The sequence below is a fragment of the Actinia tenebrosa genome, unplaced genomic scaffold, assembly GCF_029948245.1.
Source record: "Actinia tenebrosa isolate PJP-AT-01 unplaced genomic scaffold, QUT_ActTen_1.0 PGA_scaffold5__44_contigs__length_20552954, whole genome shotgun sequence".
Classification (NCBI taxonomy): Eukaryota; Metazoa; Cnidaria; class Anthozoa; order Actiniaria; family Actiniidae; genus Actinia; species Actinia tenebrosa.
The window spans coordinates 8,274,030-8,298,184 of NW_028292582.1; the positions used below are offsets into that span (position 1 = coordinate 8,274,030).

At 37.8% G+C, this 24,155-nt stretch overlaps 2 protein-coding genes and 1 long non-coding RNA gene across 3 annotated transcripts in view; 1 reads left to right on the forward strand and 2 right to left on the reverse strand.

Annotated features, from left to right (window-relative positions):
• Positions 1-9,996, forward strand: part of LOC116290825 (uncharacterized) — a 48,694-nt gene extending 38,698 nt beyond the window's left edge. Inside the window, exons 6-7 of the long non-coding RNA XR_016121207.1 lie at positions 4,656-4,829; positions 9,730-9,996. This is a non-coding gene — a long non-coding RNA (uncharacterized LOC116290825). The remainder of the gene's footprint in view (positions 1-4,655; positions 4,830-9,729) is intronic.
• Positions 479-9,996, reverse strand: LOC116290824 (neuronal acetylcholine receptor subunit alpha-7). The gene is made up of 10 exons (XM_031697933.2): positions 9,939-9,996; positions 9,073-9,212; positions 7,315-7,478; positions 7,191-7,235; positions 6,754-6,863; positions 6,067-6,211; positions 5,225-5,480; positions 4,420-4,592; positions 2,086-2,299; positions 479-1,699 (listed from the first exon to the last, which is right to left on the reverse strand). Exons 2-10 carry the CDS (start codon positions 9,143-9,145, stop codon positions 1,227-1,229), a joined length of 1,653 nt encoding a protein of 550 aa, XP_031553793.1. The 5' UTR covers positions 9,146-9,212; positions 9,939-9,996; the 3' UTR covers positions 479-1,226.
• A 4,468-nt stretch (positions 9,997-14,464) lies between these two features.
• On the reverse strand, positions 14,465-15,784 carry LOC116293638 (uncharacterized). The gene has a single exon (XM_031701094.2). The coding sequence runs from the start codon at positions 15,782-15,784 to the stop codon at positions 14,465-14,467; it is 1,320 nt and encodes a 439-aa protein (XP_031556954.2).
• Between the last annotated feature and the right edge of the window lie 8,371 nt (positions 15,785-24,155).

A 24,155-nucleotide genomic window follows, 5' to 3' on the forward strand; every position in this document is an offset into this window, starting at 1 on the left:
ATTCTACATAATGTGAATAGTTGAGTGGTAAAATATTTCTTCATTTGAACGGTTACGTCTTTAAATTGCCCTATAACACTATGACGTCACATCAAAACAATATTGTTTTAACGCTAAGGATCATGGCCGCCAGAGGGGGCAAAATAGCAGCAAAACGAATTAAATCACAATAAAAAATGGTTAATTAGACGGGGAAAGGTGATAACAGATAATTGTTGTAATAAATATCCGGAACGAAAGAAAATTTCGCGTAAATTCCTATCATTCTTGCCCATGTAAACAAGCTGTGACGTCATAATGTTATAGGTTAATTATGAAGGTTTATACTTGCAATATGTAAATGACTGTGACATCACCACAGGCTTCATTAGAAATACAAATTTTGGCTGGTTCACACAAACAGTTTTGAAGAACATCATCATTATACTCAAGGTTTCCATAATATACATTGTAAATTTGATTACTCATAATGGCTAGTGTTTAGTATAAAAAAATTAAAACAACTACAGTTAAAAGCCTGGGGAGACGTCAAAATAAGTAACATATTGGAAGTATAATTTCAATAGTGCAGTTTTCGTGTGACTGTGAAAAGCTCATTGCCGTAAGTGTGACGTGCCGTGACCGTGATGCTTTCTAGAATTTTAATTGGCTGATTTTCTTCACGCGCAATGTGATTGGTCTGGCATTGCCGTGACCTTGGCGTGACCGTGTCCACGCCGTGTTCATGTCATGTTCCGGGTATTTGATTGGATGGAGAGTAAATTCTCGTGCAATGTAATTGGTCTGGCGTATCGCTTGCCGTGTAATGACCGTGTTCGTGCCGTGAACTTTTGACTGTCATACGAAATTTGCTCTAAGGTTCGGCTCATGTGAAGTTACCCGAGCCTAACCCTGTATAAATAAGAATGTATTCAAAAACCACAGCGGTATTTGGCTGATTCGAGAAGGTCTATTCCATGCAGGCCATTCATGTTGCGTCGTATTTTCTCTTATTTGACACGATATGACAGTTGGTCAAAATGTTATGTACTCACGAGGCGCAGCGGATAATTTGTTTTTAATTACAAAACAAACAAAAAATGTTAGTATGTCTTCTTATTTACCACGGCTCTCGACCAACCAGAAAGCGAGAATTTACAGTGTTAAGATAATGCTTCTAGTTAGTCTCCTTTGCAGGCGTTCTTGGGGACCGTCCTCAAAATCCCGCCTAAAAAGGAGACTAGGCTCTAGTATGCTTGGGTAAATATAATCACTGTCGATGAAAACAGCAGCACAAGAAAAATAACAAAGCAAGTTTGATCGACAATATTTGCCGCGAGTATCCATTCCAATTTACTTTCGTTTAGCATTTCTTTAGCATTGGTTTGTTTCAGCAGATTATTGACGCTCGATAACAACGACGATTGAGAATCGATTAGTTTGATCACGTGATCGTCGATCGTTTGCGCCATGTGACAACAAGAACAGCGGTAGTTCTCATTTATTCCTGAGAAATGATGATCAATGTTATTCTTGCGCATGCTCAGAAATGACTCGCGGTGCTTCTCGGGAATTGTATGGATGGAGCCATTTCGACTGTTTCTTCTTAGGTTTCCGTTGGGGGAAAGGTGTACACTTGATATGCCAGGCGTTAAATGAACCGGATTGGTGGATTCTCTGTTCAGGTTTTCCACTTTGCGATGAAAAATGTCGTGATCTGCTGAGATATTGAAGACCAAAGTGTATTGAAACTAATTTATAGGGCATGGCGAACTCGCAGATCGAACCCTGAAACAACCCCTGGGCTGATCTAAGTCAAGGCACGGCTAACTCACAGATCAAACCCTGAAACAACCTCTGGGCTGATCTAAGTCAGGGCACGGCTAACTCACAGATCAGTCTAACAGTAAAAAACCTCTGAGCTGATCCAACTTTTAGATCGGACCTTAAAATCAACTTCTGGACTGGTTTAAGGCATGGCGCGGCCTAACTGACAATATCTAACCATTAAACCACCTCTGAGCTGATCTAGGTCAGGGAAGGGCCCACTCCGGCTAAGACTGAATAGCAATTTTTTAATGTTTAGGTTATTATCCTAATCCTTACCTACTTCTAGAAGAGGTTCCTTATAATTATCAGCTATTTCTACAAAGAAGCTTTGTCTACTGAGGGAATCTTTCTTCTTCTTCAAGTCGTATTTTAATAATCTTGCCAGCCATGTCAGAACCACAAGACGAACCCATCCTGGCATGTCCGACACTGCCGGGTTGTGGAAATAAAACTTCAGCACGATACACGTTGCTACTAGGGCAGTGCCAACCTGCATAGTGTAAGAATATTCTAGTAGCTAGATCTACAGTCGAACCCCGCAGCAACAGCACCATCAACAACATCAACAACTCACCTCCATGATGGTACATGTGTAGTATATACTAATAAGAGGCACCCACGCAACAACAGCAACAGCATCATCAACGACAATAGCATCAACAACTCGCCTCCATGATGGTACATGTGTAGTATATACTAATAAGAGGCACCCTCGTAACAACAGCAACATCATCATCATCGACATCAGCATCAACAACTCACCTCCATGATGGTACATGTGTAGTATATACTAATAAGAGGCACCCTCGTAACAACAGCAACATCATTATCATCGACAATAGCATCAACAACTCACCTCCATGATGGTACATGTGTAGTATATACTAATAAGAGGCATCGACGCAACTACAGCAACATCATCATCATCGACAATAGCATCATCAACTTACCTCCATGATGGTACATGTGTAGTATATACTAATAAGAGGCATCGACGCAACTACAGCAACATCATCATCATCGACAATATAATAGCATCATCAACTTACCTCCATGATGGTACATGTGTAGTATATACTAATAAGAGGCACCCTCGTAACAACAGCAACATCAGCATCACCATCATCAACTTACCTCCATGATGGTACATGTGTAGTATATACTAATAAGAGGCATCGACGCAACTACAGCAACATCATCATCATCGACAATAGCATCATCAACTTACCTCCATGATGGTACATGTGTAGTATATACTAATAAGAGGCATCGACGCAACTACAGCAACATCATCATCATCGACAATAGCATCATCAACTTACCTCCATGATGGTACATGTGTAGTATATACTAATAAGAGGCATCGACGCAACTACAGCAACATCATCATCATCGACAATATAATAGCATCATCAACTTACCTCCATGATGGTACATGTGTAGTATATACTAATAAGAGGCACCCTCGTAACAACAGCAACATCAGCATCACCATCATCAACTTACCTCCATGATGGTACATGTGTAGTATATACTAATAAGAGGCATCGACGCAACTACAGCAACATCATCATCATCGACAATAGCATCATCAACTTACCTCCATGATGGTACATGTGTAGTATATACTAATAAGAGGCATCGACGCAACTACAGCAACATCATCATCATCGACAATATAATAGCATCATCAACTTACCTCCATGATGGTACATGTGTAGTATATACTAGTAAGAGGCACCCTCGTAACAACAGCAACATCAGCATCACCATCATCAACTTACCTCCATGATGGTACATGTGTAGTATATACTAATAAGAGGCACCCTCGTAACAACAGCAACAGCAGCAGCATCAGCATCAACAACAGCATCATCATCATCAACTCACCTCCATGATGGTACATGTGTAGTATATACTAATAAGAGGCACCCACACAACAACAGCAACAGCAGCATCATCAACATCAGCATCATCAACGACAGCATCATCATCGACAATAGCATCAACAACTCACCTCCATGATGGTACATGTGTAGTATATACTAATAAGAGGCACCCACACAACAACAGCAACAGCAGCATCATCAACATCAGCATCATCAACGACAGCATCATCATCGACAATAGCATCAACAACTCACCTCCATGATGGTACATGTGTAGTATATACTAATAAGAGGCACCCTCGTAACAACAGCAACATCATCATCATCGACATCAGCATCATCATCAACAGCATTATCATCGACAATAGCATCATCAACTCACCTCCATGATTCTACATGTGTAGTATATACTAATAAGAGGCACCCACACAACAACAGCAACAGCAGCATCATCAACATCAGCATCATCAACGACAGCATCATCATCGACAATAGCATCAACAACTCACCTCCATGATGGTACATGTGTAGTATATACTAATAAGAGGCACCCACACAACAACAGCAACAGCAGCATCATCAACATCAGCATCATCAACGACAGCATCATCATCGACAATAGCATCAACAACTCACCTCCATGATGGTACATGTGTAGTATATACTTATAAGAGGCACCCTCTTAACAACAGCAACATCAGCATCAGCCTCATCAACTTACCTCCATGATGGTACATGTGTAGTATATACTTATAAGGGGCACCACTTCGGAGGTAGAAGGCATAATCTCTGCTACGAGTAGCATAAACACAGTCAATGCCAACAAGTTCGTGATGACTAATGTGATTCTTTCTCCCGAGTCGGGTGGAAGATAAAACGATAATAACGTGAGTGCTGCAAAGGGGAAAAAATTGAACAGCGATAAAAAACTAAATCATGTTTTCTCTACATTTTCAGGCAAGAGCAAAAACATGGAAGTAGCCAAGCAAGAATGAGTAACGAAACAGATAGCTGTTGGTAATCACGTCAAGCTGTTTAGCAATAACTTCAAGACTATTTAAGTTTCGATGATGAATAGTGAGGAGTGCTATGCAGGGGAGACCATGTACCTGAGAAGTGAATTCACTTTGGGTAAGTTAATTTGCTTCAGTATTCTTTTAGTATTGTTCAAATTATTATATCTCTATTAGTCCAAAGGATATAGATAATAATAAATAGTATTTGATATTTATCATTAATAATCAATCAATAAAAATAATCGCCGGGTTTCACTTGACATCATTCCCTGTCTCGTGCGGAATGTTCATCAGCTGAATCACAAGTTTTCAATAGAATTCTCTCTGGTTAACAGCACATGGTGGTCAGTGTTTGGACCAAATAATGAGATTCAAAGACTTATCAGCTGATTGAAACCCAGTGATAGATAGATACAAAGACAGTACTTTGTTAACAAGTATTTTCATAGCAATGTTCTCATCTTTTCTACCATTCGCGCCAGACTTCATCTTACTGTCACGTGACCTTACCTGTTATGACCAAACATGGTATGATAATGTTGATGTAATAATAAGTGGGTTTTCTTCTGATGTTGAGGGTATAGGTGACATCAGGGTACGGCTCCTTGCAGCAGACGTAGTACAACTCGTTTCTTTTCGCGGGAAAGTCAACTAAGTCCCATTCTCCGTTCTTAACGAACTTCTTGGTGTCTGCAAATGGACCTTCCTGGATTATATCGAGTTTGAAACCATCGTATGTCCAGGAACCAAACTTAAGTATGCAAGCCTAAAATAGGTCATTTATGGTTAAATGAGTGCGTCTAGACTTGCCCCAAGTCGTCTCCTCTTATCTCCCGAGGAGTTCTTATTAAGGGCGGTGGACTTTGCGAAAGTCTAGAATATGTTGGGAGACACTAGATGATCTGTGATTCAGATTATTGAGATTTTGACAAGTGTAATGTGAGTGAAGTGGCGGGGAATGCATTGGTGTATGGGTGGACAGACGAAGAGGTAGATGAATGAAAGAATGGAAGCCAGCAAGCAGGCAATGGAAAAGGATGAAAGCAAGGATGGAAGCAAATAGACAAAGAAGCGAGGAAGGAAGGGAAGAAGGAAGGTAGAAAGGATGGATGGATGGATGGATGGATGGAGGGTTGGATGGATGGATGGATGGATGGATGGATGGATGGATGGATGAATGGAAGCATGGAAGGAAGAAAGGAAGCAAGCAAGTAAGGATGAGAGAAACGAAGGAAGCAAGAAAGGAAATAGTGATGCATAAAATAATTAATAATCTATGGTTGATGGATGATATGTTTTCTCCCATCCCCAAAGTTTCAGGTGCTCATAAGCCCTTATTATTCCACTATTACCTGTTTGTCAAATGGAAAATATTTCACGTCAATCTTACACGAACTTGATATGATAATTGGAGCCAGCCATTTACATAGGCCATTCGAGCTGACCACTATCTTGGTCTTGAACCGATCAAGAGCTCCATCAACTCTTTCGTCGGCACTGAAATAAAACTAACTAATCAGCCTTGAGCTTGTTTCGTGTGAACCAAACTAAATTTCATCCTCGGGAACCCTGTGGTAGGTTCTGAGGAATGTCGCTTAAAAAGAAATTATACCCATCATGCATCATGTATTATCATTATTTTCACCACCATGATTATGATCATCAACATCAGCATCAACGCCATCATCAACGTCATCGTCATCATCATCATTAGCAGCAGCATCATTAACATCAAAATCATCATCAACGTTAGCATAATTATTATCATCATTTATCAACATCCTCCAATATTCTCCAACATGGCCGACGTGAAACCCATCAATAGGGGATGACCAAATTAATTATGAATACTGGTTTCCAGCTTGTTTCTCCTTCAATTTCTCTCACGTTCTCATTCTCAAAGTCATCATGTTCATCAGACCGAGATGATTGACGTTTTTGTAATATACTATTTTTGCTGAAGGCATCACTGGGACCAAAATTATAAAATCTGGACTACCCTTAAATTAGAGAATTACCAGTAATACAAAGCATCTTACTTGTTATATAAGTAGATGTCAGGCTTCCAGACTTTTGACTGGTCCACATTTATTTCTTGTATTCCACCGAACTCTGAGGAGTTCCACGAGAGAAAAGGGTTGTGCCATTTCTGCAAACCAGAAATGTAGCTCATCAATTGTGAGTCTCATGAATGTGGAAAAGTGAGTGATAAAGATGGTGATGGTGATGATGATGACGATGGTGATGATGATGATGACGACGGTGGTGCTGATGGTGATGGTGATGGTGATGGTGGTGGTGATGGTGATGGTGATGGTGATGGTGATGGTGATGGTGATGATGATGGTTATGACGATAATGGTGATGGTGATGGTGATGGTGATGGTGATGATGGTCATGACGATAGTGATGATGATGATAATGATGGAGGACAAGGTAATAATGGTCAGTCGTCATTGTTACTAAAGAGACCTACTTGTCGAACCCATAGACTTGTTTTGAGTATTTGATTCTTTTCGTGCTGCAACAAGAATATTGTAGAGAATTCAGTTCGATAATCAGTAATTTTTATTACAATGTTCTGTTGTTCAGATACCAACCATATCTATTATCTGATGCAAGGAGATTCCAAACGTGACCATTATCTTGTCTCTTTTATCGATGACAGGCCGTAGTTCAGGGTTATACCGCTGAAATACTCTTTTCAGGAGACGGTCCTCATCATCATCGTATATCGTCTTGGATTGCAAACTGGCAATCATACCTTAACATTAACAAAGATCAGTTTTATTACTTGTATACGTAGGCATGAATCCTCAGTATATTAAGCTTTCAGTGTACCCAGCCTGGCAAATACGCGAAAAGGCTGCAGCTTTTTTTTTTTTTTGATCTTCAGTGACCCCACACACATGTTTCAAGGAGCAAGTTTGGTCTGTTGTTTAATATGCAAGAGGTCCATAGTATGATCCTCAGTGACCTCACACACTTGTTTTAAGAAGCAAGTGTGGCTTGGTTGGTTAGTGTGCTGCCTGCAAAGCAAGAGGTCCATAGTTTGATCCTCACTAACCTCACACACCTGTTTTAAGGAGCAAGTGTGGCTTGGTTGGTTAGTGTACTGCCTGCTAGGCAAGAGGTCCATAGTTTGATCCTCACTGACCTCACACACCTGTTTCAATGAGTAAGTGTGGCTTGGTTAGTTAGTGTGCTGCCTGCTAAGCAAGAGGTCCATAGTTTGATCTTCAGTGACCTCATACACTTGTTTCAAGGAGCAAGTGTGGCTTAGTTGGTTTGTGTTTAAATAGTCATGAAAACGTTTGGCATCAACCAAATCTTACTTCATCCGCTATAAAAACGAACGAACAAAGTCCAGTGTTTTCTTTATCTTAGCAACACGTATTCATCTTAGGCACGAGTTTAGTTTATTAAACAACCCTACATAGATAACGTAATCCTTTTTTCGTTTACTGAACACTAAAATACATTATACACTATATCTGGTCGTACCGACTTTAAAAAGTTGCGAGCCAAATTTCAGAAGAATCATTATATGCCTAACTAGATTCAAGAGAAATGTTTCTATTGTTGAAAATGTTTGAACTTCACCATCTGTTGTTTCATTAAGTACGATAATGAAAGAAGAAAATAAACGTAATCTGAATACTGTTCTGTAAAGCCCGCCGCTCTCGTCACCTTCTTTGAATTTAAGTTGAATAGCATTCGTATTTAAGTAAAATAGGGTATTAATTGAAGTATATAATTCAACATTGAAAGGAGTTCGACTATGTGCATGAGATTGCTAAACACCTGGGTTTTTTCTTTGTTTTTATTTATCTCTTTTTTCTTCTCTTTTTTTTTATTTTCTTGCTTGCTTGCTTGCACTCGATTCGCTAGACTACTAAACCTAAGCTATATTACAATTCCATCTGTGAATTGTAATATAGGTTATGCACTGGCTAATGCATTCTTGCCCATTATGAGCAATCCCTAAGAGCAATCGTTGTCGTGCAGTATATATTTTATATAACAAATATATAAAGCATTATATTATTAAGTATGTTAAGTCACTTTTTTAATATATTAAGGGCTCATAAACAGTCTTCATATTCAGTTACATTTTTAAAATGAATTATTTTATTCCTTGAAATGGCACGTTCCTGACAAACCAATTCTTGTACCAAAAATGTCCATGTAAAATTGCCATAGATGTTTAGTCTTATTTAAATTGACCTCATTTAAAAATGTCTCTTTCAATCTACTTAACGTACGACATAGATATCTTTGGTTACAGTATATTTGACGCACGTTCCTGGAATTAGTATTCATATTCCAGGAATATGAACGTTGGTTTTATGACTTACCACTAAAGCAGATGTTGAAAACCAGAGCTATTGGAAAAGTTAATCTTCTATTTAGAATCCTTATGACGGCCATAATGAAGTAGTTAGTCAAGGACAGACTTGATGTGACGACTTGAACCAATATTGACTAGAGTTTTCGTCTGTGAATTTAATGAAATTATGTAGTGTTGATATTAATGATGATACATTCGACTCGGTCCTTCATGGATTTGGCTAATTACCGCTCATTTAGTATACTAGTCGTCGGTGTTGTCTGATTGGCTGGTAACAGGTGTTGTCTGATTGGCTGATAACAGGTGTTGTCTGATCGGCTGATACCAGACGTTGTCTGATTGGCTGATAATAGGTGTTGTCTGATTGGCTGATACAAAGGTGTTGTTTGATTGGCTGATACCAGGTGTTGTCTAATTGGCTGATAACAGGTGTTGTCTAATTGGCTGATAACAGGTGTTAGAGTCATATATTGCTTTCATTCATTCATTCATTCATTCATTCCATTCATTCATTCATTTTACATAATTTGATTTACTGATTCGCCAATGGGCAGGTGAAATTGCAATAGAACACAAGGTCCCCTACTGATAAAAACACCCAACTGAAAACAAACAAAAAACGTTAAAACTATGCACTCAATTTACACTGATTTTTTTTTTTTAGGAGAAGTGAAATCTACGCGGCAAAAGCTCAGCTTACATTTGGTCCCCGATGTTTGAGTTCAGTAAGCCCCATGATACTATTTTAAAACAGCTTTGAGAGTTCAACGTTTGACTACGTAAAATAAGGCAAGCTGGTTTATACTATGTTTTTAATGTAACGAAAAACGAAAAACTACATTAAGTTTTACCCAAGTTTGTAAGTTTCATTACCTTGTAGTTAAGGGCCCAAAACGTCGTTCCTTCAGCCAAAAAAAAAAAAAAGTTGGGAGTAAATGTTCTGCAGAGAAGCTAAAACGTTCTATGCTATTGTGATGTGAAACATTTAACAAAATTTATTTCCATGTAATATGACATGACCTAACGTCAAGTCATAGTAGTTGTCATCGTTACTAAGACTAACGGTTGCTATGGAAACTTAGTTTCCATGTAATTTGTTGCTTATGATACAACATTGTTTTTATCAAGACATCTTGAAAAACTCGAAAAGGAAAACAATACCAGGAGGTCTATTCGCCTGTGTACACCGAATCGAAATATGGCGCCTAATGTGAATAAATATTGCTCTTCACTGACTAGCGACTGAATGAAAACCTTTTTATGTTTTTTCACGTGAACACGAGGCTAGTCAGTCGCTAGTCAGTGAAGAACAATAGTTATTCAAATTGGTCGTCATATTTCGATTCGTAGTATGCAAGATGAAATTGGCTTTTTTAAAACAGAAAACATGAATCCAAAATTTTGTAGCTTAGTTCTTATCTTGGTTGATCGTTCCAGTGGCATGACGAGACTGTTGCTATAGCAACCTGTTTTTTTATAAAACACGCAATAAATGCGCAAATGTTTTAAGAGCGGAATTAATTTCATTCAAGTGTAATCATTTATTAAGTTGGGATATTTTAAGAGTTCTTTACAGTTAATTCTCACTGATAAAAAACTATCTTATCTAGAAATTGAGACAGAAGTACTTCAGCTAGGGCGTAATGTTTTCTCATTAGACCATGTGTCATTCTCTTGAGTATCATTTCTTGATTTATCACAATTTTAGCCTTCATGTTTCTCATTAAAGACCAAGTGCCTTTCGCTTCAGTATCATTATTTTTGTCTATCACATATATTGACCACGCATTCTCTCGAGTATCATTTCTTTGTTTATCACATACATTTTTTGTTTGGCTGTAATGTTTCTCATTTTAGACCACGTGTTATTCTCTTCCGTATCATGGCCGCTGCCGGACCAGCACTCAGGGTCTGAGTAGCTGTTGCCTTTGTTCCAAAAATATCTGCAAATGGTTACACCTTCATTGTGGCTCGGATCACCACGTAAAAATGGCGGTCCCGTCTCATTAAAGAAACGTTAAAAAGGGCCACAATTTTATCAGTTGCGACTGTCAGTCACGCTCTCTAAGTAAAGTTGATTTATTTATTCATTAATTATATGAAGACAACAATTTTTTCCTGCAATCTTTCAAACTGTCACGTTTTTTAAATAAGGTTGATTTATTCTCGAAAACAAGAAATTTTTGCTGCAGCCTTCTCGACTCTCGCGTGTCACGCTCTCTAAATAAAATTGATTTATTCATTCATTTTATGAAGACAAGAATCTTCATGATACAATCTTTCAGACTGTCACGTGTCACGCTCTCTAAATAAAATTGATTTATTCATTCATTTTATGAAGACAAGAATCTTCATGATACAATCTTTCAGACTGTCACGTGTCACGCTCTCTAAATAAAATTGATTTATTCATTCATTTTATGAAGACAAGAATCTTCATGATACAATCTTTCAGACTGTCACGTGTCACGCTCTCTAAATAAAATTGATTTATTCATTCATTTTATGAAGACAAGAATCTCTGTGATGAAGACGCTCAGACTAGTCATTATGGCGGTTGCTAAATATAACTATATATATAATATATGCTATTTAAGCAATTTGATTAGTCGTCTTTAATGAAAAATATATCTCATAATATCGAGAAAAAGGGGGGTTCAACATAGACGCAACAAAGTAAAGGTGTCTTTCATGGATTTTAAACTTTCTACGGAATATAGTATTTTTGGCCTATTGATGGGCTGCAAGCATTTCTAAGAGAGCCAAAAGACAAAAACATGGCGGCCATTGTGGTACCGTTAACAATGGATGCTAATGAGAAATATTTTGTTAAATGGCCGCGATGACGTAACGTGCTAACGTTTTGGTCTTACAGAAAATGTATTGACTTACGAAAAATTTCTAAAATTTAACGTCTTCAAGCTTCTATCTTTTTCTGTTTTTTGCTTCTCCATTTCATTTTTGGATACCAAACAAGGTATTGTCAACATTGTCTGATCAGCCTTCAGCAAAATAAGTTGGTTTTTACCCTCTGGTTACCCCCCAAAGACGCAAAGTATTATGGGGATGTGAAAGTAGAGAACTGATATTTCACTCTCTTTTTCTCTCTGACTTTAACTTCAAGAGGCCATTAATTTTTCGCGCCGGGGACGCTTTTGTCGGGTATCAAACCGCAAAGGTGGAATCCAAAATCAAGAAGTCTGTGTTGAAAGTGTTTTAGTCATAATAGCTGGGGGCCATGATCGTTGTGAAGGATAAAGGTGTTTCTAGCTATGTGAACTAGTAATCTGATTAATGAATGAATGAATGAATGAAAGAAAGAAAGAAAGAAAGAAAAAAGGAGAGAAAGAAAGAAAGAAAGAGAGAAAGAAACGAAAAAGAAGAAAGAAGAAAGAAAAAAAGAATCCCCCCCTCCGAAGATAAGAAAGCCCCCCCTCACCGAACAGAGACCCAAAAAAACGACCCCCCTAAACACGACACAAGGTCCCTTCTCCCTCCCTCCCCCCTCCCATCCCCCTCCCGCCCCCCCTCCCCCGGCTCCTCGCACTCCCTCCCCCCTCCCTCCCCACTCTCTCCCCTCTCTCCCTCCCCTCCCTTCCTTCCTTCCGTCCTCCTCCTGCCTCCTGCCCCCGCCCCCCGCCCGCCCCCCGCCCGCCCCCCCTCCCTCCCCCTCCCCCCGCCGCCCCCGCCCGCCCCCTCCGCCCTCCCTCCCGCGCGCGCCTGAGGCGAGAGAGCGCTGTCTTTTATTTAATCTCGGGAAATTTCATCAATGTACAAATTGGTTTTCCATGAAAACCGAGTTCATAGGTAATATATATAAAAATTAATAATAACGTTAAGAATATATAGACAGATTTATGAAATAAATTCTCATCTACCCCCCAAAAATATTATAGTAATTAAAGTGTTAAGGACCAACAGACGAAAGATTCCTCTTAAAGATTTTAAATTATTGGACAGTCTGACACTTTGGGGTAACGAGTTCCACACTTTTGCACCGTCATAAGAGAGAGCTCTTTTTAAAAACTCAGTGCTGGGTTTCGGTAACTTTAAGCACTTCTCTCTACCACGAAGATCGTAGGTATTTTCTTGAAAATAAAAGAGTTCCCTTACAGATTTTGGTGCAAGTGCATTTAAAGTCTTAAACATCATTATTGCTTTATGCTCCTTTCTTCTTCTTTGTAAGCTTTTCCAGCCTAAAGAAGTTAAAATATCACTAGATCTGACATCGTAGCTGCTTTTTGTTATTATTCTTGCAGCTCTATTTTGCATTTTTTGCAATCTTTCAGCAGACGTTACTGGTAAATTATCCCATACCACGTCACAATAGTCAAACCAAGGTAAAACGAGAGCCTCATATATGGTAATAGCTGTCTCCAAGGGGATGTAATCGCGGACTCGTCTTATGCCACTCAATCCAGAGGATATTTTTTTACAAATGTAATCAATATGAGCAACCCAAGACACCCGTTCGTCAATCACAACACCCAGAGTTTTTGCTGTAGAGACTCTAGTAATTGGTTTGCTATTTAAATATATGTGTGGTTCGGAGGTAATTTTTTTCAATTTATCGTCAGAAGCAATAAACATGTGCTCTGTTTTAGCTGAATTTAAGCTAAGTTTGTTAGCTTTCAACCAGTTATGAATATTGGAAATATCAGCGTTCACCTCGTCAAATAGAGTCTTTTGTGATGTGCCACAAGTGGTGAGACTTGTGTCATCAGCATACATTCTAGCATTTGAAAATTTGACACTATTTGGCAGATCGTTTATGTAAATAATAAATAATAATGGCCCAAGGATTGAGCCTTGAGGGATGCCGCAATCGAGTGTTCTAGAGCTAGATAAGGTATGGTTTATGTAGCATCTCTGACTACGATCTGTGAGGTAAGATTTGAACCACTTTATCGACTCTTCTGCAATCCCATAATAGTATAATTTGTGGAGAAGTATAGGAGTGATTTACTGTGTCAAAAGCTTTTTTAAAATCTAGGAAAGTGACACAGTTCAATTTACCTTCATCCATATTGGTAAGCCACTCCGTTGTGGCTTCTAGGAGTGCAGTAGTAGTCGAATGAAGCGGTCTAAATCCCGACTGCTTTTGAGAAAGTAAATTATTTGAGTTTAGATACTCATATAACTGGTTAAAAACTATTCTCTCGAAAATCTTAGCAATAGTAGGTAAGACCGAAATGGGACGGTAATTATTCAAATCATCTTTGTCATTAGCTTTATGAATTGGCGTAACTTTCGCAAGTTTCAAGCCGTTAGGAAAAATCCCTTTATCAACTGATTGATTGAATAGCTTCACTAGTGATTGACTTATTACTGGTGAAGCAATCTTGATGAAATGAGATGGTATACCGTCAAGACCTGTCGCTTTTTTAACGTCAATAGAATTAATGATTTTCAGTAAGTTCATCAACTGATGTGTGTCGTAAGGTGAATGTTGAGCCAATTCTAATTAGATAATCATTATAAGCAGTCGGTCCATCGGGAATTAAACAAGCTAATTTAGTCCCAATTTCAGAAAAATGACAATTGAATACCTCAGCTATTTCCTTCGAGTCACACATCGATGTATCACCTGTTTTGATAGATGTTACATAAGAGCCAGATTTAGTCCTTCGTGAGAGGACTTCATTAATAGCTTTCCAGACCTCCTTTGAGTTTTTTGAATTTTGTGCAAAATGATTTTCATAATATGACTTCTTGGCTCTTTTTATCTCGTTGTTGACGCGATTTCTAATAGACTTATAATCACTCCAGTCGTCCCTCGAATTCGTTTGAGTAGCTTTTTGTTTCATTTTATCTCTATCGTACATAGCTTTCCTCAAATCAGTTGTCATCCAGGGAGACTTCTTGTTTCTTATTCGTTTTGTTTTGATCGGAGCGTGCGAGTCAAGAACAGAGAGAAATAACTCTTTCCATCTGTCCCACATGTCATCCGGGCTTTCCTTATTATCCAAACAATCCCAAGGGAGTGTTGCTAAATCCATAAGAAACTTGTCGGAGTCAAAGTTTTTAGCCGATCTAAATGAGATCTTACAGTGATTGTTGTTTGTCGGAATTGCTATTTTCCGTATTGTATAAACCAGACTATGGTCACTGATACCAATGTGAACCACTCCACTTCGGACTACCCTATCTGGGCTATTCGTTAAGATCACATCAATGAGGGTTTTACTTTTTTCAGTGACTCTAGTTGGTTCTGTGATTAACTGCGTAAGTTGAAACAATTCAGCAGTCGTATTCAAATAGCGGGTTTGCTGATTAATATTAGTAGATAATAAATCACAGTTTAAATCCCCTAGGATATAAATTTCCTTAAACTCAGAATCTATTTTTGTTAACACATTTTCAAATATATTGAAAAATGAGCGTGTATCATAGTTAGGAGGCCTATAACAGGCTAAAACGGCAAAAGACTTGCTATTTGGCTTCATGATTTCAAAACACAGGGACTCTACTTTATCATCAGTTAAGTCACTACGGTTTTTCCCATTTACGCCCTTTTTCAAGTATAAACAAACTCCCCCTCCATTGCGGTTTCTATCAGACCTATGGATGTCATAGCCTTCGATGCTCACCATTGAACTTGGGATTGATGGATCGAGCCTTGACTCATTTATGCAAAGAAGATCAAAATTTTGCTGAATGACCCATGATCTCAGTTCATCTATATGAGCTACAAGACTAGTTATATTTAAAGAGGCCATTTTAAAACCTCTAACATTAGGAATAGAATGAGGTCTATTATCACCGTCAGACTTATCAATATTAGTATTTGAGACAATACTAGAGGGATGAATAGAGGAATCTGTTTCGTCTAGTGGTTCCTTACCTTTTAATCATGCTTTAGATTTAAGATATTTATTGAAATCTTGCGCAAGGATTCCTATTCCTGCACGATTTAAATGCAGTCCTTTGGTGTTAAGTCCTTTCTCTGTTACATTATGAGAAATATAGTCCCATTCCCGTTCGTTGCAGAAGGCTCTAAGCGATTTGTTCACATCCTTTCTTGCTGTTTCAAGGAGACTCGAGTCTTGGCGAATGATTAATTCAGATATCGCTATTTCACAAGACGGCAGCTGTTTTTCCACAGATTCGCAGATTCCAACTATCCTCTCTGCAATGGCCTTAGATTCATCAGACTTAAGATTATTTGTACCAATATGTACAATAAGATTATTAGGTTTCCTTCTGATTATTGGCTTTATATAGTCCTCCATATCCTCCACTGTGGCCCCTGGGAAGGGTTTTATATTAACTCTGTTTGTCTTGCTTGCCATTTTCCAACCTTCGAGCTTCGATATTATAGAATCTCCAATTATAACTGTACTAGTTTTGTTTCTGTCCTGAAGCGAATGGTCCTGGTTATTAGTAGGTAGCTTGTTCTCAGCTTTGTTCTTTGGTGTTGTCTTTTGTTGCTTGGCCTTTTTTTGTTTCCTTTGTACCTTTTTCCAGTTACAATGAGATTCATTCATTGTGTCACTCATACTACTCTCCGGGGTCGTAAGATCAACTACAGTAGCTTGTTTAGTTTCTGTATGATCATTGTTCTTGCATTGATCATTGTTCTTACATTGATCGTTTTCTTTCGTAACTAGCCTCAACGCTGTTAGTAAGCTGGCTTTTTCGTCTTGTAATTTGCATACTTGCTGTTTTTGAATTTTAATTTCCTCCTGAAGATTACAGATAATTTTACGAGAATCATCGTTTTCCTTCTTCATTTGTTGGATATCAAAGTTCTCTCCGTTTTGGAAAGTGTCTTTCAATAAACTTATTTCTTTACGCAAGTCAGTCAGTAAACCGAATAATAATGAGGCAATTTCAGAATCAGTCGGTTGTGAAGGCTCAACTCCTTTTTCTGCAGGACCATCATTCTTGCTTGGAAGAAGTTCATGAAACTTATTCCTAAGGCATTCTTGATTTGGCCCAAAGATTTTCAGTCTAAGTGATGATGTGTAGAATCTTACGGAGCATTCCTTGTCATCGGTACTCACTTTATACGTTATTGCGTTGTGAGCTTTGTCTTCTTTAAAGACGCCATTACTGCCTTCTTGGACATCGAACATAAAATCCACCAAAGATTTAAGTTCTTGTTGCGTACCACGCCAAGTGAAATCGTTATCCTTTTCATCATAACTTAAATACTCAATAAGATTTGCCATTTGGAGACAAAGATTCGATAAAAGCTTTATAAAATGTTGAAGATTACGGAGCGGTTACGAACACGTCTGCATAGACTGAACAGACAGACAGACAGAGAGAGAAAGAAAGAGAGAGAAAGAAAGGAAGAAAGAAAGAAAGAAAGAAAAGAAAAGAAAAGAAAAGAAAAGAAAAGAAAAGAAAAGAAAAGAAAAGAAAAGAAAGAAAGAAAGAATATTCCACTATTCACCTTGACTCAGACAATCACGAGTGAGTGTACATGGCGTAAAGATTATAAAATTCTGACTTTTTGTCAAGCAGCCCTAACTTCGTGATCGGTGGAACGAATCATTCTTTTTCAAAAATCACAAACATTGTCTTTTAAAACACTCGTAGTTTATCTCTTGGTGTTAAATTTCTAAAACTTTCTTGATGCACCTAAACATCGACATTAGTTGTGTGTAGATAGGTGGTAGATAGCGGTGCTGAAGGGTGTTTGGAACCTGCTTTGATCAATACTAAGGCAAAACTTGTTTATATTTGATCAGTCCAGAGACTGTTGCAGTGTTTGATGAATTTGAGATTAGGTTGGATGTAAGTAATACTCAAATACCGAACACTGAGGCGTTAAGCCATATACAAATGCTGTTTCAAACCCCATGAATTTATAAGGAGCAATTCAATTAATTTCACCAACTCCGCTTTTTTCTGCTGATTATCAAATCCTTAGCTCCCCTGCTTCGAATTACTTAACTTACGAATAACAAAGAAAACCGATTCAAATTTAAACTTAGATAGTTAATTAACATTGCTTCATTAAAGCCAGGTTTTTTTCCGTTTTAAATCTTTTGGTTAGAAACTCCTTTGTTTTAAATTAGCCATAGGCATGGGAGACAAGCCCGAACTGAAAAATACGCGAAGTGAATTGAAAAATTTTCCCAAACTTTGTCTGCACACTTTTCTGTTATAACTTGTTCTGTGCTGATATATTGTGATCAAAAGCTTAGCAAAAAACATGCAAGAATACTTTCACTAGCCTTTTCATAGCTGTATTTTATCTTCTCAAGCGGGTAATAAGTGGCAAGTTACCAATGACCAAAAACGAAGCGACACTTTTAGAGCGCTTGCCGTCACGTGGTGTAAAAAGTGTTGGATTGTCTTACGGTCACCAAAAAGTTCAGTCATCGTTCTTTTCTTTAGTTAGCTCTCTAAATACAAGCAAAAAAATCATCAGTCTCTAACTTGATTGAAGCTTTTCTTAAAAAATTAAAGCTGTTTAGAAAAGTAACTAAAGAAGTCGATCTGAATTTTCTTTTTAAATTTGAATTTGTATGGGAATTCGAAAGCGATGTCCGAACTTTTTGGTGACCGTAACACAATTCAACAGGTTTAGGACTAGCGCTCAAATTGAGAATTGAAACTACAGTTTATGGAAAAAGAAATTTCCAAACCATCCAACCTACCTGCAACTGGAATATATCTGTCATTTCACTTTTCAAATTCTTGGGGTACACGTTATGTCATAACCACCATTTTGGTTGACGATAACAAAGCATCCTCATTAGCTTTTCTTGTGAGATTAACCAACATGGCGGCCATTTTATTGCTATTTGTGTTATAATAGATTTTGTGTTATTCTATTGCACCACAAGAATAGGGGAAAGATGTCTTTTTTGACCAAGATATTCTAGTAAAAATTATTAGATTATAATTCAATAGAGCAGCGCACTGTTTCTAAAAATAGCTTATAGATTCGGACAAACATTGCATTCTGTCTAACCGCTACGAGGATTATACGAACCGATTTTATTATTTTTACTTAAAGTTACAATAATAACCCATGTAAACTAATAAGATCAACTGCGATCGGCTGTGTAAATTATCTGCTGAAAGTAAACTTGTAAGTTTGTCCGAATTTCGCCTTTGTCTTCGTTTTTATGACGTCACGACTGCGTTGCGCTACTCTTTGGAGCAAGCAACCTCAAACTTTAACCCTGTAGCAACTAAACTATTTCAGGAAGAAGTACTCAATTTCGAAAGCTGTAATATCTTGAAAAAGTACTAACTTTTAGTCTTTTTGTTGTCGGCTAAAGCTATTTTCATCTAAAATTCATAAATATTTTTACCATTCTAACGCTAAAGCTTTTATCTGATATTATTAATTATTGATTTAAGAAATGGCATATAAATGTTAAAGACAATTTTTTTCTTATTTTGATGTCGAACATCAGACAAGACAATATCAACACACTGAGATTTAATCGGAACAGGACTATCCTAATTTAGATCATAATTTTGGTCTTTGTATGCATTTAGAGATAAATTATTTTAACTTACCTAAAGCATATAGTAGACGTTATTATCACTCTACATTAAAAACCTTAAATTGCCCGTATCGCTATCACCCTTCTGGCAATATTCAAAGTATTGATTCTACATGAACACACTCCTTGGAAAGAGGTAAAGATTAGAAGCAAGTCTGCACCGTGGATAACGAATGACATTCGTTTTAAAATCAACCGAAGATACAAGCTGTTTAAAGCGGCTATATCTACGAGATCTCCTGAGTTGTGGAAGGAGTACAGGAAGGCTCGGAACGAAGTTACTTCAGCCTTAAGGAAAGCCAAAGCAACCTATTTTAATCAGATGTTCAATAAAGTCAAAAAATCAAGTGCTTACTGGAATTTAATTAATAAGGCCACAAATCGCACAGTCTGCAAAAGTAAAATTGGCCCTCTCAAAAAAGATGATGGTACTCTCGTATTGACAGACAAGGAGAAAGCTCAGCTGATGAATTCTTATTTTGCTACGATTGGGGAAAACTTAGTAAATACGCTACCAGCATCTGAAGATAACTGTCAACATGATGACGTAGTACTGCAGCATCAACCATCACCATTAGCGATGACATTAATTTCTCACCGCACAGTCCATGAAAAGATCAGTAAACTTAAAGCTAACAAGTCAACCGGACCTGATGGTATCTCACCCAAGATTCTTAAACTTGCGGGAAACGCCATAGTTCCATCACTTGTTGACATTTACAGATATAGCATTGACCACACGACAGTTTTCACGGCTTGGAAGACCGCAAGGCTGACACCAATCTTTAAAAAGGACGATGATACTGACTGTGGTAACTATCGGCCCGTCTCTTTACTTAGTGTCCCGAGTAAGATCTTGGAAAGTGAGGTTAACGACAGACTGGTGCAGCATGTCTTTAAGAACAATAATCTAATCTCAGAAAGGCAATGGGCATATCGTGCTGGATATTCAACAGAACTGTTGTTGGTTCATTTGACGGAGATGTGGAGAAAGGCCGTAGACTCGGGTAAGGTCGTGGCAGTAGCCTTTATCGATTTCAAAAAGGCGTTCGATAGCGTTTCGCACGACATCTTGGGGCGTAAATTGGAAAATAATTTCGGCATCAAAGGTGGCCTATTAGAGTGGATGAAGAGTTATCTAGAAGGAAGACAGCAATTTACTGTGTTGAATGGAGTTACATCTGAACTGCTGCCAGTGTCTACCGGAATTCCTCAAGGATCCGTGTTAGGTCCAACACTCTTTACACTATTTGCTAACGATTTACCATCTGTTGTTGTCTCAGGATCGTCGTATATGTATGCAGATGACACAACAATTTTCTGTATCGGCGAATCTGCAGATATTGCTGTCTCTCATCTCAATAAAGCCTTACGAGAAGTTTATAGCTGGTGCTTGGTCAACCGTTTAACACCACATCCAGGAAAAAGCGAAGTGATGATAATTAGCAGGAAGACCATTACTGGACCGTTAGCTCCTGTGCTTCTGGGCAACTCAGTTTTACGATACGTTTCAGAAACGCGTCTTCTGGGTATGACTGTGGACGACAAGCTTAGTTGGGTACCACATGCGTTGGAACTAAAGAAGAACTTTGTCAACAAATTAGAACTGCTAAAACGTTCAAGATTTCTACCTAAGGATATCTTACGGAACTTCTACTTTAGAGTAATTTTGCCCTCTGTAAAATATGGCTTAGTTTTATGGGGTTCGTGCTGTAATTCAGAAATTTTCAATTCCATTGAGAGATTACATTGTAGGGCAGCTAGGATTATCTTCAATTTACCCAAAGATATGGCGTCATCTGATGTACTTGCATTTGACAAATGGACAACAATTAAGTTAGATTATAAATTAGAAATATTTAAGATTTTTCATAAAGCAAGCAATCGTAGTCTACCAGAATCTTTATCAGAAAGTATTTTTATAAAGCGCAATAGTAAATATTCTTTACGCGGAAATGAAACTCTCGCAATTCCAAGGTTTGAAAGCAGATTTTTAAAGGACTCATTGGTGTATCGAGGCTCAGTTCTATGGAATCTAATAATTTGTAATATTGATAAGGTAACACATTCAAATTTTAAGGACATCAAAGTACAGCTCAGTGCCAAGGACTATTTTATAAATTTCAATTTTGACTCTACTGCCTCGACGTCTCGCTTTAGAAAAAAGGACTTTGTATATATGTAACATTATTTTTTATTATGGAGTGAATGTAACTGCGCGGGCTGTTGGACTCGCTATGGGTGGCGGGTGCTGTTCAGATGAGGTGAATGCCTATTGACACGGTGTTCACCGCATTTGTCTGTGTTTTCTGCCCCTGGCGGGTCTAATAGCTTGCGCAGTTTGTGTATGTGAATGTGTGTGAGAATTATATATAAGATATTTAAAGTTATCTAAGTTAATTAGCTATATTTTTACAGATTCATACTTATATTATATTTTATTTATTTAATTTATTTTATGCACGACCCCACAAGCTTTTAGCTTTAAATTTTATCGTGTTTAAATAAAGGTATTCTATTCTATTCTATTCTACATGGGGTAAGATGTTGAATAACCCGAAAACAGGTTCATAGTTTGAGTGTGGCTTCTTCTAAAAATCATTTTTAAGAAGTTTTTGTCACTCCCCGAAGTGGATAGTGTTAATGGCAATCAATATATGCTAAGTGGTCAGCTAATCGCCATGGCTACAAGAGATCGTTCAGTTAGTTATCAAGAGCTACTTAAAGAAAGATAGTAAAACGTTAACTCCCATGCCATCGTAGAGGAGAGAGGATGATTTGTGTTCTGATTTGACACAATGATAGACAACCATTTCTATTTCCCTAGTGATGAAGCTACAGATTAGAATTTGAAAGACGAGTGGCCACCTACCATTTAATCTTTTACTTGAAGTCTTTCTAATACTTGACTCAATCTGGAAGAAATTAAAACAGTTTCATTCGTCTGTTTTACGATTTTTTCCCCAGGATTTTTCATTCACTTGCTGCTACCAAAATGTAGGGACGTACTCTGCCGTGTTACATAAAAGGTGAGATATCGTTAATGAGCAGTTTTACTTTTGTTATTATTTTACATAATAACGAAGAGTTGAATGAGGATTAATGGAGAGAGATGTTAGAAACTTGGCTTAAATTTGCATCTGAATTTGTGTGTTCACAGAAACATGCATGTGTATGTATATTTATAATAGATAAATAGAATAAGGTGTATGTATTAATATATAATGAGCGCAAACAGACAAACAAACGGGTAAAAAAGGCTAAAGAAAGAGGGAGATAAATTATAGCAACAAAAGAAAAAATAAGATAAATCTTAAACTATAATTTCATTCATTAGTTTATTATCCCATTCCTTTTCCTCCTTCATTTTCCCTTCATTTTATATAATTTAGTTTCTTTAACTCTTACCAACACGAAACACGTTACTATCCCACTTCTGTCCCTCCCATCCCTCTCCTCCCTGTTACCATTCTTGTTACTTTGTCCCTTCTAACCCTCCCGTTCCTGTTGCCATTTCTTGTCCTTCCCTGTTACCCCTTCTTGTCCCTTTGTTCCTCCCGTCCCTCCCGTCCCTGTTAACCATTCCTGTCCCTTTGTCCCTCCCATCCCTCCCGTCCCTGTTAACCATTCTTGTCCCTTTATCCCTCCCGTTCCTGTTAACCATTCTTGTCCCTGTACTTTGCGTCCCTCCCGTCCCTGTTAACCATTCTTGTCCCTTTGTCCCTCCCGTCCCTGTAAACCATTCTTGTCCCTTCGTCCCTCCCGTCCCTGTTAACCATTCTTGTCCCTTTGTCCCTCCCGTCCATCCCGTCCCTCTTAACCTTTCTTGTCCTTGTTATTTCTCTCCTTTCCCTTTATTCAACCACTACTAATTAAACCTTTTGCATACTCTTTATCACTGTCTTTTTATCTTTTTATTAATTAAGTAACACGTTAGGAGTCCACATCCTTTATTCCATGAACCCCTCGGCAAAAACACAACAACGGAACCGCATTCCATATCATCAGTAGCATTCATTTATTATATATAAAACATTATTCGAACATAACTGTTTTTAAAAACATCAACTGAAGAAAAGTTTATCTATAGTTTAGGTTTTATTTGCTCTCATGATATCTGTTCTAAATCTTTTGTGTTTCAAAATCTTTATCTATATAATTTGAACGTTTAACTGAAACTTGATGATAGAATCAAAGGAAACCGATACAAAATTCAATCTTTTTTTATTATTATTGCATTGGTTTTGAATATGAAGACCTTCTTTGTTACACTGCCTTAAGTCCAAAGGTTTAACCAAGAGAACATATTTATAAAAATAGTTTAAGTTAATTTAAGAGGGTAACGCTTGATAAACAATGGCAAACAAAGCGTGTGGTCCTTGTTCCATTATCGAATTGGAATTTAGAAGTTGACTTTCGTGAAGGGAGAAAGAGATCCCGGAAGCCTTGAAGCACGGGAAGAAAACTGACAAGAGAGTAACATATATGATTGAAAATGAAAAAAAAAAAAAGTGAAAAAAAGAAGAGGATTTTAGATATTTTAAACCTTGCTTGCATGCCATTAAGATTCCAGTCAAAGTATTCCATCTTTACCTCATTAACATCAAATCGATGC

Bases quoted from the DNA above. Each gene is read 5' to 3' on its own strand.
- LOC116290824 (XM_031697933.2), bottom strand. From the start codon at position 9,145: ATGGCCGTCATAAGGATTCTAAATAGAAGATTAACTTTTCCAATAGCT. The intron at 6,212-6,753 runs GTAAGATGCTTT...GTTTTATTTCAG, and splicing joins GACATCTACTTATATAACAA to TGCCGACGAAAGAGTTGATG. The intron at 5,481-6,066 runs GTAATAGTGGAA...GACCTATTTTAG, and splicing joins ATTTTCCATTTGACAAACAG to GCTTGCATACTTAAGTTTGG.
- LOC116293638 (XM_031701094.2), bottom strand. From the start codon at position 15,784: ATGGCCTCTTTAAATATAACTAGTCTTGTAGCTCATATAGATGAACTG.